The sequence below is a fragment of the Apium graveolens genome, chromosome 7 (assembly GCF_009905375.1).
Source record: "Apium graveolens cultivar Ventura chromosome 7, ASM990537v1, whole genome shotgun sequence".
NCBI lineage: Eukaryota > Viridiplantae > Streptophyta > Magnoliopsida > Apiales > Apiaceae > Apium > Apium graveolens.
The window spans coordinates 3,741,102-3,757,016 of record NC_133653.1 but is presented as its reverse complement, the minus strand read 5'-3'; the positions used below and the strand labels follow the sequence as shown (position 1 = coordinate 3,757,016).

General features: G+C 33.9%; 1 protein-coding gene across 2 annotated transcripts; it reads left to right on the top strand.

Moving 5' to 3' along the window:
* Positions 1-9,355: 9,355 nt before the first annotated feature.
* LOC141672064 (zinc finger CCCH domain-containing protein 1) lies at positions 9,356-15,258 on the top strand. Of its 2 annotated transcripts, none has more exons than XM_074478560.1 (4): positions 9,356-9,399; positions 9,994-10,103; positions 10,191-11,023; positions 14,853-15,258. In XM_074478560.1, exons 2-4 carry the CDS (start codon positions 10,064-10,066, stop codon positions 14,961-14,963), a joined length of 984 nt encoding a protein of 327 aa, XP_074334661.1. In that variant the 5' UTR covers positions 9,356-9,399; positions 9,994-10,063; the 3' UTR covers positions 14,964-15,258. The 2 variants fall into 2 exon arrangements, with proteins under 2 accessions (XP_074334661.1, XP_074334662.1); XM_074478561.1 differs by having other exon boundaries at positions 9,375-9,399; positions 10,000-10,103.
* Positions 15,259-15,915: the final 657 nt, after the last annotated feature.

Below are 15,915 nucleotides of genomic sequence, written 5' to 3'. Positions count from 1 at the left end.
GTCCTGATTAGGACTGTTTAATGTCAAGCATTATTCAGCTAGCCTTTGAAAATGCTCCAAGTGTGTATACTCATAATAAAAAGTATAAGTCGTTGTAAACGTGTAGATTGCTCCACGTTTTACGATAAAATGACGATACTCATAAAAGGCCGACACATGTGAAGCGCCAATACGCATGAAGGGCCGATACCCGGGATGGGCAGAAAGTATCTTGAGTCACGAATAGACCATTATAACTTCCACAAAAATCACGTAGTCTTCCCGGAAGTTGGTGACAAATGATATGGATAACAAATACATCATAAAAATACATTAAATACTGCATTAGTTATGCTTGGAAATCCTTTCCAGATTCTAATATAAACCAGGTTGATCAATGCCTGTTACAGACTAAAAACGACCGAAGTCGTCAAGGCCCACGAGCCAAAGATCGTCAAGGTACAGGAACACAAGTTGTTCACAGACTAGACCCAATACAACTAAAAGATCAAAGACATGATATCCAATACGGACACTAACTCCTACAAGAAAGCATAGAGAATCTCTTGTCTTACAGAAGTCCTAATTACAATCTAAGTTGGAGACTTGTCCACCAAGTCTCCTAACACGAGTCTAACCCTAGACTCGCCTCTACATAAAGGGCTCTATTCCTCAACGTAGAACTACATTTTTTGTTTGATTCTCTACAACATAGAGATACGTAGGCATCTTGCGAGAACAACTAGTCTCCACCATGAGAACAACCATTAAAACTCGAAAATCACAAACTCTAACACTAAATACTAACAAACCCTAGTCTTTATTTCACAACATGCGCATAAAGGTTGCAAGCATCAAGTCACCGAGACAAATTAAAAATTTGATCAGGCCAAGATATGTTATTCAATAAAACTATCGTATTAAAATATGTTTTTCGATTAACTTAATGTATCACCAAAAGTATATCTGAAGTGAGTTTATGTTTTAGACTCAACTTAAATTATTTAAATTTTTTAAAATGTTAGTTATGCGTTGACCAGTATGATTTTTTGATTTTGATATGTGTCATTTCTTAAAATTGTTTTTTTTTGTTGATGCAAGCACTATTTTTGAGATTAAATATCACTGGTTATATTTAGTTTTTTAAATACATGGAAGTTACTTCAATTTTTTTCAAGAAAACAATATTCTCCTCGATTAATTAGTCGGAATATAATACATGACCTTATGCATAACTATATACGACTTATGCATAATTTAGTTATCCGTGTATTATTACTACGAAGATATACGGCTTTATGCATGACAATTATTTTAATTTATAATTTGATGAGTTAAACGAATAAGTAGTTCATACTCTTATGTTTTAGTTACAACAACAAAAGATATATATTGTTGTTTTGAATAAATAAGCTATTTTCTTAACTTTTATGATTTTGGTTTGGTTTTTTATCCGGGGGAAGAAAAATACTGATTAATGAGCTGAGTCATCAAGTGCAACAATTTCACTTAAGATTATCAAAAATCATAAATTGAGACTTACATGAAAATAATTGAGATCCTGATTTTCATACTTATGAGAAAATATTAACCTTTATTGTACAAATTCATCTCACCGGCATCTTTTTGTGCAATATATAATAAAATTGCTTTATTTGATTGTAACCATGATAGTGCGTGCAACGGTAACGGAAAACCTTGCTAAAGTATAATCTATCATCGAAAATATCTCAGAAAATATCAAGGTATAAATCATATACTTTATATATTATCATATATATATATACTTTATATATTATCATATGTATATATTCTATTTTAAGTGACCACCTTATATTTTTATCAATTACTTTGTTTTATGTTGTTTAGTCAAATATTTGATGCACTCTTTATTTTTATAGATAGTGAAGAAGAATGAGAATTTAGGTTGGAAAACTATTAAGAACTTGCTCTCTGTTGTTGACTGTACATCCAAAACAACGTAAAAATTACTGGACTGGTACAATCTCATTCACACACACGCATATAGATGTATATATGTATTTATGTATGTTAACATTAATATTATGCTTTCATATATATTTTGTTGGTCTTATAATTTATTATTATCTAGTATAATTGTCTCACATATGTGCCCCGCAAATATTTTGACATTTTAAGGTTTTTGTTACTTTACTATTAGAGCTAATTGTAGAAAAGAACGACACTTTAAATCCATGGATTATTTTTATTCCATTTGGATTTCATTTATTTTCTTTTAATTCCATATCAATTCGTAGAGATTTTGTTGAATTTTATTACTTTGATTTTGTGTGGATTCTTGTGGATTTGTAAAAATCCATCTTAAAAGTTCAGATGAATTTGCAGTACATCTATCTAATATTCTCTACTCTTTAAACTGAGAACTGTCTCTTGAAATAGTAATGGTATCACATCTTGGACTTCGTCCAGACTGCCAGAAATTATTTGGGCGGAGGAGGTTGAATTCCTATATAGATTTCAACACATGACAAACTTCATATGTAACATCAGAAAAGAACTAAACAATAGACAGTAGTTAAAAACCATAACCATAAACAAATCAACACAATAATATCCCAAAAATACCCTGAGATCTGCATGTGATAGTCTAAGGTTTTATCTTGATAGCCTTGCAGCTCATGTATGTCTTCGAATCCAATTACAAACTCATTACCCATGTGCCTTTTATTTAGTTTTTAATAGACCGTTTATCTAAATAGATCCGCCTATATCAACTTAAGTAATAGGGAACCATATATCACAGCACATTGTAAAGATATAAAAGATATTTTATTTCTCTCTACAAAAAAAAGAAAAATATTTGTACTTTCATTTTATCATAAAACCGCTACACTAAAAAATGACATGATGTAGTGAAAATTAAGGCTAAATTTCATATGTTCTTTTTGGTTGAATTTAGCAGAAATTGTTGTAGTTTCGTTAGTATTATAAGATATGTGTTGGGTTTGCTCAGCAGACCTAACTCCACATTAGTATGATATTGTTCGTTTTGGGCCGAACCCGCACGAGTTTGTTTTTGGGTCACTCCCAAAAGGCCTCATACTAATGGAGTTATCTGGCTGCTTATATTCTAGCAATTTTCCCCTCCCACAAACGATGTGGGACAACTCCTAACAATCTCCCTCTTCACACATCGGGCCCGACACCTGTCGATTCTGCCTCCTTCAGTGTCATCAGGCTCCCCTTCGACCCATACTAGAAGTTCATCTGGCTATCTGACTCCCCCTTGACCCATACTAGAAGGTCCATATGCCTTTTACTTGAACCCGTCCTATAGTAGCTCATCTTGCCGTCCTTGGTCATTTTTAGAGAGACGTGAGATTGTTATGGACCGTTACAACCTTAGCTCTGATACCATTTGTTAGGCTTACTCAGCAGTCCTAACTCCACATTAGTATGATATTGTCCATTTTGGGCCGAACCCGCACGGATTTGTTTTTGGGTCACTCCCAAAAGAGCTCATACTAATGGAGTTATCTCGCTGCTTATATTCTAGCAATATCCCCCCCCCCCCAAAATGATGTGGGACAACTTTTAACAATATAGGCTATCTTCATTGAGCAAAAGCAGGTTTTCCACAAAATTGGAATGTATGCATCCATATAGGAGATCAAGATGAGTGGCTGCCAACATAGATTTTTCTGAAAATTTTAGAAAATCAAGGTCGCATAGAAAGAATGTGGATAAATACGGTATAGAAGTGCGAGTCCAAACCATATATTTACCGCTATCTAAGAGGGCTTGAGCATCATGACAACTGTTTTGCGTATTGACACTAAGAGCCTTTTTCCAACCATTTTGCAGATTGATACTGAATAAATTTTCCCAGGAACACTTGTCTCTTAAAATCCACATGCTTCGAGACTCATGACGGTTTCTATAAGCATCATCACGATTGTTTACGTATTCACATGCTAAAATTGCTCATGTTTCTCCATATGCTTCTATAGGTGTATATGTGATTCTAGAAGTCGTCTTGGATCCGTGAGTTCGGGAGCTATACCATCTGAAGAAGATCAAAAAATTTTGCTTGAAGAACTTGATCATTTACTTCCGATGCAGAAAGGGTTGGTCCTTTATATAAATTAATTTAACAGATAACTAAATAGAATAATGCCTATTACCAACCACTACATTGCGTCACATCGTCGACATTTTAACTACCAAAAACTTCACACTATTAGAGCAAATAGTAAATTGAGTAAATATTTCAGCATTAATAACATGCTTCAGTTCAGTAATCATATAATATTAAAAATTTGCAAAGTGTAAAATTTCATAAATCAAGAGGATATAAATTGCAAAAGTGAGGAATAAAATAGAAGCAATTTAGGATGCTAAAATCTCATTAGCAATTTAGGAAGATGTTCTTCATTATTCTTCCTCGTTTTCTTCTTCCTCTTCATTTGTAGTGGTAGTAGGCCTATCATTCCACATTACATTGGCAATGCTAGTTCTCCAAGCATTAGCGTCTGCCCTTTGTTTTTGTTGACTTAAAAGGTCGGTATCAAAAATGTCATCCTTTATATCAGAAGACTGGTCCTCTACCACGTCAATTGGAAATTTATCAAAGCGACATTCTTTTCGAAGAAAGTTATGTAATCCAACACAAGCTAATACCAACTCAACTTGTGTTTGAAATGATAATGGAGGTGCAACTTTAAATATTGTAAATCGTGACTTAAACACACCAAAAATCCTCTCAATCACATTTATTAATGATGAATGACATAGATTAAATAGCACATCTCTATTTTTAGGGTGCCTTCACCATTAATATCTTTTAGATGGTATCGTACACTACGCTTAGGAGATAAAAATTGATGACGATTAGGAAATCCACAGTCTACAAGATAATATTTTCCTGAAAGTGAAGTGTATAATTAAGTGTAAGCCAGACATTGAAACTACAAAGTCATTTATATTAGGAAAACAGGTAGTGACATATACTCGGGGGAACTTCAAGACCATTTCTCATTGATAATGCATCATTCAACAATTTTGAGTCATGTGCGGAACCTTCCAACCCACTAAACACATATATAAATTCCAAATCAAAGTTGCAAGCGGCTAAAACATTTTGAGAGTTAATTCTATGTCGATTACCATAGTTACTTACTTCTCGACCTCGTACCATTGTTGGGATCTGAATGCCATCAATAACACCAACACAATCCTTAATAAAAGTACAATTAAATTCATTCAGAAAGATATGGTTTACATTCTAAATGAAATCAGATTATGATTATATTAATGGATCTTAATTCCAAGAAAGTACCTTAAAGTCAGGATAAAATCTAGTACTTCCGGATATTTTAGGGGAGACACCTCAAGGCTTTACCATCATTTGTGGTGATATGATGTTCAAAGCCTTCAGAACTTTGTTAAAATTTGTACTAGCAGCAAAGTGTGAACGATTAAACCTCTGCCGAACATTACAGTAGAGATCACTATGCCCTACTATTATTAGAAAGGTAGCTACAATTTCTTCAACGGACACATATCTCGTATCTTCCAAAATGTTCACTCTCTTATTATACTACACAACTTGAGAAAGACATTTGGATACATACGATGTAATTCACGAAAATTATGTGGATCTTCTTTCATCAAATTATTGACAAAATCAGATCCGGTCCTTGGTCGTCGCATAAGAGGGAGACTAATAGGTTCATGCATCGTAGTTAAATAATCTCTTAAGACGGTTAATATTGCATCAACTGTCATCAATACGAACGTAACTGTCTCATAAAATTCATTATCTGTCTTTGCTTCCATCTCTTCTTCGTCTACTTTATTTTCCAAGATTTTTTAATAATCTATTACCTGAAGCCTACACCAATAATTGGTAATAGCCACATTAGAAAGGACAAAAAATAACACTATGCAAGACAAGTTACAGGAGGAAAAAGTTATTATCTTATAAACTATTCTAATAGCAATATGAAAACAGTAAAGTAATTACTTAACATTGTCTATGAAGCTATTTTGCATGCCCCCTGGATCTTTGTGCATGTTATCAAAAAAAAAACCGCACACTCCTTTTATTTAGCAAGCAGGAGGAACATAAGGGCTTATAATGTGATTTATTAGACTAGAGATTTATATGTGATCTATTACTCTAGTAATGCACTGTGAAACATAAGGACTTGTCTTTCTTCTCGGTAATAATTAGCTTAATCCACATTCTGAGATAGTCTTATGGATAGAAACCAATTAAATTACTGATTGCGATGTTTTTTAGTTGGTCTTATCAGCTATCAAGATTTGCATACACTTTTGATTCAATGGATTGTCGATAGAAGCACGCTGGTTAATTTTCCTGGTGCTTACATTCATATGTTTTTTCCCCTTACACTAATGATCTCCACTGAGACAATTTAAAGCAGTAGGAACGGATTTGTTGTATTTGTTAGATCAAAAGCTGACTGATTTTCTCAAGGTTCATATCATGTTAATGAAATATTACTATTTTGGATTCATGTATGCAATTTATTCCTATCACGTATATATATTTGAATTACTTGTCTCGTATCATTTGTGGCTAAAACATTGTCTGAGCATGCAGCAAGATTTGGAGCACATTATGCAAATAAAGGTTTTACCTAACATACAAAAATTTCATCTTAACTCCGAAGGTAGATGAATCAATTTGACACAAATTTGTATATTTGTAAAGCCATGACATTTAACAGTTTTTGGTGTAAATGGTCATATAAAAATCAATATTACACAAAGATGCTCTGCCAGCTCTTCCTGTAAAGGAATAGAAGGATGCATATTCTCAAAAGCCTTGTGTATAATGACTAATTCAAGGTCGTCAACTTGATTATTATCTGTACTTAAAATGAATGACCAGTAACGATTCACGAAACTGACGACTGCAAATAGTGCACATTGTAACTCCCCTTATTTCATAATTTTTGGATTGACCTGTAGACTACAGAAGATGATTTTAATAGAAAGTTAGGATATGATCAGGCCTTATCAGTTATCAATTTATTAAGGTCATGAAATTGAAGTAAATGTTTTTTTTTCAAGCGTGTGATTGTACAATTGTAGTTATGAATTCACATAAACCATAAGTGTAGTTATGATTCTAGTCTATTCATCCTACATGCCGTCATATAAGTAGATATAAAAGAACATCATCTTAGTGAAATAACAGAAGCAACTTACCCTCCGAAATAGACAAGGTTGGAATAGTACAAGTTGCAGCTGTACACTTGTAAAAACTACAACGGATAGAAAGAAGTTTTAATTAACATGATATTAACAAGTAACTTACAGACATAATCAACGATACTCCAAATTGATCAATAGAAAATGTATTATAATAAAAAAACTTAGTCGTCTTAATTTTATTAAAACTAAAATATAATAATCATACACCCAATCAAAGAGAAGTTTTTCCAATTCAATGTCACAAATGATATAAATTTATTCAATAATTGTGAAAGAACACTTTAAACATTATTTTTTGCAGATCATGACGAGTATGCAATTTGTTCTTTCTCCGGGCGTCATTCTCAAGAAACCATCCTTTTTAGGTTTGGTGTCAAGCAAGTTAAATGTCTCTAAACGAACATCTTCACTTAAACTTGGAACCTCCTTAATAACATCCCAAACGGTATAAGTTCTCTCATTTTCCCTCTTTTGCAATAAGTCGTAAACCCCTTCAAAAGTGCTTGTAAGCCTAGCAAGTTGTTCTAAAATATCATGTTTAAGATTGTTGCCACTTGAGTTATAACTTCCCTCATACTCGCTTCTGTCTCTTTTGAGTTACCGGTGATGAGTTGTTCTCTTCAAAGCCCTCAAGATTATAAAGTCATCAATGCGCGTCTCTTGCACTTCACTAGCTTTTAGTGTCCTTCCATTAGTAACACTACCCAATCCAGTCGAATTTTTACCAACTGCGACTCCGCCTCCAACATCAATTTGTAAGTCCTCATAATCATCACATACTCCATTGCGCAAGTTTCCATCTTTTGGATGAGTCTGTCCACAACAATAATATCACGCAAAATCGTTAGTCCTAATATTTATGTGCTTACATATATACAAAATATAAGAATTTGGATTTACCTTTAGGCACTCATCCTATACTTCATTTGGAGCAGTGAACCTCTTTGAAACTGAGTCATAACCAAAACCATAATTAAACTTCAAAAGAGTTGTGTAAGAGATCCATCGATTTTTAAGCCATTTAAGTCGACTATAATAATTGTTAAAATTCTAATTGTTATAATTCTTATTACACCCAAGTTTTGAATTTAGAGCGACAAGAATTCTTTCTTCCACTATTGTTTTAATAAAGACACCACTATTGCCATCCTCGATTTGCCGCATCAACCATGATTTCTAACAATGCGTTGCTATCTTCTTGTGACCATTGATCATAACTGGTTCTTTTTTTAACAGTTTGTACATCATCCATAGTTGTATAAATACATTATCAACATATAAAATTGATTTGTTATAAACACATGTAATACTATTTTATCAATCACTTAGACATACATGAATATATAATAAACGCATTCAAACATAGTCATTCATACGAAAAAACATATATATATATATATATGTATACCAAAAACATACAAAAAGAGACGATGCGATGATTAGGGTTTTACGTACCTGAGAAGGTTGGGAAGACAAGCGGTGAAAAGAAAAGTTGGATGCATGGGTCTATATATATTGGATTTTTTTTTTTTTTTTGATATATTGTTATGATTTAACAATGCATTCAAATATTTTCTTCTCATGCATGATTTCACGATACAAAATGTTTATATAAAATCTCCTTCAAATACTTTAAAATCCATGAGTTAATTAAATCCATAAATATTTGGATACCCAAGGATTTTGATTGATTTTTTAGAATCCCAATTCAATACATTCAGATTTTAAAGCATTTTTTCAAATCCCAATTCAATACATTCAGATTTGATAATATTATTTCAAATCCCAATTCAATACATTCAGATTTTAAAAGATTATATAAAATCGAAGTTCAATAACAACTGATTTAAAGAATCCAAAAAAATGAAATAAAATCTCAGTTCAATATCAATGAAATTACATATTTTGCATTATTTGTGTTTCTTTAAAGTACAAAGATTGCAATAATTAAAATAGGATGCACACCATGCATAATGAGTAAAATAGAGGTACGCAAATTGCATTTTACTCTGCAAATAATAAAATAGTAATGGCATAAAGGAAGAAGGGCCCAAAGTCTTACTTGAAATGACCCAATCTAAATCGATGATCCAGCCCACCAAAAAAGAGTCTGCGCGTAGGGAATAAAACTAAAAGGGGGATAGTTTATTCATCTGATTCAAGATTTGAGAGCTCTTCAACTACAGCCTACAGGTATACACACACACACACTAACTTTGCTTTCTTATGTAAATCCTCTTTGTATATTTATTTATAGATGCATATGTATGATTGTTAATTTTTGAATTCATTGCTCTGGTAGATAATTTTCGAATTCATTGCTCTGGTATTATACTAAGTACGTATGATTGTTGATACTGTAATTGTTTTCTTTTGGTTTCTCTTGTGATTATAAAGCTATACACATAGTAATATGTTTATACGTAATTACGTATCTATGAATGTTTCTTTCGGAATGTGAAATTGCCCGATTTTAAGCTTTTTAGATACTGCTTTCACTTTTGGTTGCGTTTATCGTAAAATTTTGGATTTTATCAGAGGCATCAGAATTGCTGTAGCATTCTAGTATCATGTTATTGTTATATACTTGTTGTCTTGTTCACGTTGTTAATCTTCAAATGTTATAAAATATTTAATCGATCTACTAGGGATTAAGAGGCCTGTCTTCCATCTATATTACCAATTGATTATTTTAAACATGATTAGCTAATTTATAGTGTTGGATTGAGTTAGAACCTTATTATCCCCTTGCATTTAAACTAACTTAATGTCTTGGTATTTGCAAAGTTTCAGAAGCTATTGTGACTCGAAAGACGAGTTTTCCATCCTTCACTCTCTGTAATAGGCTTTTAATTTGATGGCAGAGTCTAGTGACCCCCCTCAACAACCTGAGTCAGGTATATAATTACACTTCATATCTTTAAGTACAAAACTAATGTTTATTTTAAATCATATATGTATTAATTTGTCTTCCGTGTTTACAGTATGCACATTTTTCAAAAAACCAACCAAAAATAAAAATATCAGGAAAAGGAATTTAAGTGAGGATGATGGAGTTGAAGAAGATGAAGGTTCCAAATCTGAGACACTAATGTTTAATAGGAAAAAGTCCTCAGTAGCGGATAATAAGTTGCATTTTTCGACTGCACCCACCAAGCAATTGACTACTTCAGATGTTGAAACCAAAAAGGAGCAGACATTGTTTCAGTTCGAGTCTTCTAGTGAAATTCAAGTTCAAAATGATAGCAGGGCAACGGCAACCCTTGAGACTGAGACTGATTTCTCAAGAGATGCTCGGGCGATCCGGGAGAGGGTTCTTAAGCAAGCAGAAGCAGCATTAAAAGGCAAAAATAAAGGTGAAGGTGATGACAAGCTATACAAAGGAATCAATGCATATACAGATCATAAAGCTGGGTTTAGAAGAGAACAAACAGTTGCAGGGGAGAAAGCTGGTGGGTCACATGGACCACTTAGGGCATCAGCTCATATTAGGGTGTCAGCACGGTTTGATTATCAGCCAGATATTTGTAAAGATTACAAGGAAACCGGGTATTGTGGGTACGGAGATTCCTGTAAATTTATGCACGATCGCGGAGATTACAAGTCAGGATGGCAGTTAGAGAAAGAGTGGGATGAGAAAGAGAAGGCTAGAAAGAGAAATCTGGCTCTGAAACAACTTGAAAGTGATGAGGATGCAGAACAGAGTGACGAAGATGATGATTCCTTGCCCTTTGCTTGTTTTATATGTCGCCAGCCATTCGTTGATCCTGTAGTAACCAAGTGCAAGCACTACTTCTGCGAGCATTGTGCATTAAAGGTCAGCCAGTTTTACACTTTATGTACTCAAATATGTATAATCAGCTTCATCTTCGTTAATTTAAGTGTATGATTAGCATAATTGATATGCTTTTCGCAGAATTGACATGCTTTTCTTATTCTGATGAAAAATAAAAAAAAACAAAACAATCTCCTACTTTTAAATGACGTGCTTCAACTGATCAGGAAGTTAAGGTAGTAAAGATTACAAGTGATTTTTTTATACCCCAAGTGATCCTCGTTGCTGTGACATTTTCTCAAATGGTAACTTTGGAGAAATATAATGTACTTTGTTTACCAGTTGAAAATTTTCAGCTCAGAAGACATACAATATTTTATAAGACCTGTCAGCATAAATTTTTACAATACCTATTCTTATGCTTGAAATAGAGTTAGAAGTGCAAGAAAAAGAAAAACCTATCTTGCTTTTACCGAGCAGATGCTGATTGTAGTGCGTGTTGTAGTGCAAACTGGAGGTGGAACCAGTTGCACTGCCTGATGTCTTGTTCAAGCGTTCTGCTACTTTCATTTTACTCTGGGCTGATTTTGTTCATCTATTCTTTTTGTACTACACTCCTGCAGCTTCTTATATTTTCTAGTAGCCATTGCGACAGATATTTTTGGCTCCGTGAGTATTTCTTTTTTGCTTCAATGCTAGTATCCGCCGCTAGGTCATGAGTATGTGGTTTTGAGTACACAGATGGATACTAAGTAGTAGGTTCCTCTTCCATAAATTTTTAGTACCAAGTGGTTTGACAAAGAGCTGATTTAGGTCGTTGACTCTTAAATCTGGTTCTGGTTGCTCCCTTAGCTCTCCTGCTGCCTTTTTCCCCTCACAATATGCGCGTTAGTTTCAAGTTGTTTATCGTATTTGGAGATTGAAAACAACCCACCTTTTCCCCTCATAGCTTGAATTGATTTATTGTTCTTCAGTTGCCACATAGATGCTTTTTGCTTCATCATGTAACTCTTCATTGGAAATTGGAGGCAGCTGCTCTCTTTCCTCTTTTAATCCCATGGCAGGCTCCAATGTATTATTTGTATGTTTATCCTTTGCTTGCTTAAATTTTTATAACATAGATCCCAGCTTCTTTGGTTTTTTCGCATTCTTCTGCAGCTGCACATGATTCTCAGGATAATCACCATCGTTTTACAACGTAGGAGACCCCAGATCCATTTGATACATAATAGAAGATATGGGTTTTTGATTCCTGGTAGTTACTGAATGAAGATGTAGGAGGCCAAACTCTTAGCATGTAATTTCACTAAACAAAATTATATATGAAATTTAGTCTAGTTTGTCGTCAGAAGTAATGATCGCGAGCTCTAAGAAGCCTGTTGTAGCTTGTTATTCCATGTATTGCACTCTTCTATTGTTGTGCTCATCCACCTCTACTCTTTAACCGCTTTCATTTTTATTAAAGAGCCAGCTGCTACATTCTTGTACATGGGCTCAAGTCTCAACTTCCCTTCCTTTTTAACATTAAACTCCTGCAGCTCCTTTTAATTGACTTGTTCATATACACAATCGCTCACATGAGCTTTTTAATGCTTTGGATGTGCAGTAAGTTCTGGCAATATAGCAACAATAACTTGTACAAGTTTTTCAGAAATTGTCTGCTGCAGAGAGATTTCCTGTTTCGTATTGCTTTTTTCTTTAGGCTCTATGCTATCTTTAATCGAGCTTGGTATTTTTAATCAAGTTCAATAAACACCTGACAATAATGAGTCGGCCTGCTAACTTCCTTTTTTCATTAGAGAGCATTCTTTAAAGCTCTCTTTGCCGGATATCGACCTTGGTAGCCTGCTAATTTTTTTCCCGTGAATTCCATGAATAAGAGTGTTCAGACAAGTTATTTCCGTTCAATGTCACAGGCTCCTGGATTCGAAAATCAAAATTTTGTATTTACTTACCTCTTCTCCTCTATACGGGACTTGCAATTTCTATAAGCATGGGCTGTCACATGTTTTGAGGTTTTGCAAATTTCCTATATTTCTTAGAAATTTGCTTTTCCCTTCAAAATATTTGGTGCTGCTCCTTTTAATGTATTTTTTCCCCATCCCTTGGTCTTTTTTACATTCAATGATTGTGTTAATTTGCACGACTCCTACAGAACTCCATTCTGCATTTTTTAATTAAATAGGCTTGCCTTGTGTAAAAGCATTTGTTGCTTCCTCTACTGTCTTGCAGGTTTTTGTAGTTCTCTCTCAAGTGGTGAAGAGATTTGACGTGAGAGATAACATCCTCTCTATTTCTACAAAGACCAGTTTTCCTCGTTTTGTTGGCTATATTTGTTATTAAAAAGCTTTTTCTTGTGAAATCAAGCCCTGCTACGTGCTCTTTTGTTTTACAGTTTAATTTTGAATTTTTCCGGATAGCTTTTTCTTCCTTTTCTCATATGAGCATTGCTACCACAATGACTCTGCAGTACCACACCAACATAAACACAACTCCATATTTACAGATCTAATTCGAGGGCTTTTTGGTTCATATATCTCCGCCATGATTTAAACTGATTCCAGCACCCTTTGCTTTTCGATACTGCTGCTTGATTCTTGATTCTGTTGTGTAGTGGATTTCATCCTTCAACGTAGCTACTATACAGGAGTGTAACTCATCACGATAATTAATCCTGGTTAATTTCTCGCCCCTTGTCGTCTCAGCTTCCAGGTCTTTGCAAATGGCTGTTACCTTAATTCTTCTTGCTGAATACTGAATTCCAGCAGCATGAGGTGGAGCTCATTGAACTATCGGTTTTATGTGACTTAAATCATATCGTCTTCTAATGCTCGATGAGTCAATCATACTGCTTTCGTAACTTTATTATGCCTGGTTCTATCTGTCAATCTCTTTTTCTTATGAAAACTATATCGGCACCCTGCTGCTTCATGTGCATCAACCAGCATACAACTACTTGGAGACGTTTCAACAAGATTTTTGACAAGAGATATTATGTTGAGGCTGACTATTAGTTGTTTTAGAACTGCTGTTTAATGCCTCCTGCTGCTTTTATTTTGTCTAAGTGTACCTCAAGTGTACCGCGCGCGTGGCTCTTCGCAATACAACTTAGTTCTCGTCTTCAATTAATTTAGAATTAATTACAACTGCATGTGCTTCCTTTTTGATTTATACCAAAAAAATTGGCTTCAGACTTTCAGTTGCTTGCTTTATATAGGATTGATCTGTAGAGTATAATACAGTAATGCAGCTTCCTCTTGCCAGATTCTTTGATTAATTCCCTAGTTATACAACTATTTTTTCTTGGATTGCATGTGCTTCTTTACTCAGCATTATGTATCAATGCTGCATTGATTGTTGTTGCTCAATCTATGGGGCTCCAAGTTATGTCAAGTCAGACTGAGACCGAGTTAACTGGGTAATGTTTGTCATAAAGTGGATTTGTGCGGAATTAATCCCCAAGTTGATTAGATCATGGAGTCAAGTCAGTCGATTTGTGTGAGTTTCGTGGTCTCTCGTCGACTTACATAGGTTTGAAAACTCCTGTACCTGAGAAGTGATATAAGTTGGCTTCTCATCTTGGCGGGGCTGAAAAGATGACGTCTCTCACGAACATGAATTCACGAGTAATTTGCTACACAGAGTAGTTTAATTTTTGGAGCCCAAATGGTGATTCTAGTTCTCCAATTGTAGTGGTTGATGGAGCAGGACCAAATGGAATTTACTCGGGCCAAATTAGTTGTTAATATTTTAAATTTGATTTGTCACTGTCATTAGTTATGCCCTCTTCAATGTTATATGTATTCTTCTTCTTTTTTTTTGTTTGTGGTAGCTTTTACTAACTAACTTATATTATCATTGTTGTTTACAGCACCACGCCAAGAACAAGAAGTGCTTTGTCTGTAACACGCCAACTCTTGGCATTTTCAACACCGCACAAGAGATCCGCAAAAGAATTGCTGCTGACCAGAAGAAGAAATAAGTTTGACATTACACATTTGTTTTGTAGGAACTTGTACTTGAGTGTGTGTAAGCCGAAAGCCGAAAATGTAGTTATGGATTGGTTTTGCAGTTATCTTAAGGTCTGATAGGCACCCTGTAGAAGATGATCAATGGAGCATCAGTCTGTCATATTTGTACTTGCTAGAGATAACAAGATACTCCCGCTGTTTCAAAATGCTTAGTACTTTACCTTGTGTACACATTTTAAGGATTTTGACAGGACACTTTGATATTAAAATGAGTGCAAAAAATTAAAGCTTTGGAAGGGACTGAAAGTTGAAAAGAAAAGACCAAGGAGTATGATGTCTGTGTTAATTATCTAGCATATTAGGTTTTATGAATTAACACCAAAACAAGTAGGCCGTTTAAAATCTTAAGTTGTTTGTTTATAATAACTGGGTTCAGGAAAACATTGTAATTTTTACCCGACAAGTACAAAATTAAATATGAACGTTGAAAATATGAGTATAAGAGACATTTAGCGGTAAAATTAATGGAAATTTCATAATTCGAGATGAATTATATGACCAGGGTGATATATACAATTTTTCTGTGTATAACTTTATTTGATGAATTTTTAATCTAAATGTAAATATCCCATTAAGGGCTTATTAGAGAATTAATTATAGAGCTAAAATTTAATTATCAGAGTAACAATTTGATGTTCCTAAGTACTGTACTTAACTTAGAACTTAGGTGAAAGTTTTTTTTTAATGTGAATGAATTATAATTATAAAATTTATTTAAAAATTACAATGATTTCATTAAAATTATACTATGTACTCGAATAAGTCCGGTATTTAAGAGCATTTTTCTCATCAATGGTAAAACTGATGTACACCTTGATATACCCTTTAAAATCATAATATCCTCTTACATACAATTAACTCTAACATTTTTTAATGTCCAACTCATTTTTAAAAAATTAATAA

Bases quoted from the DNA above. Each gene is read 5' to 3' on its own strand.
- LOC141672064 (XM_074478560.1), top strand. From the start codon at position 10,064: ATGGCAGAGTCTAGTGACCCCCCTCAACAACCTGAGTCAG. The intron at 10,104-10,190 runs GTATATAATTAC...CCGTGTTTACAG, and splicing joins CCCTCAACAACCTGAGTCAG to TATGCACATTTTTCAAAAAA. The intron at 11,024-14,852 runs GTCAGCCAGTTT...TGTTGTTTACAG, and splicing joins GCGAGCATTGTGCATTAAAG to CACCACGCCAAGAACAAGAA.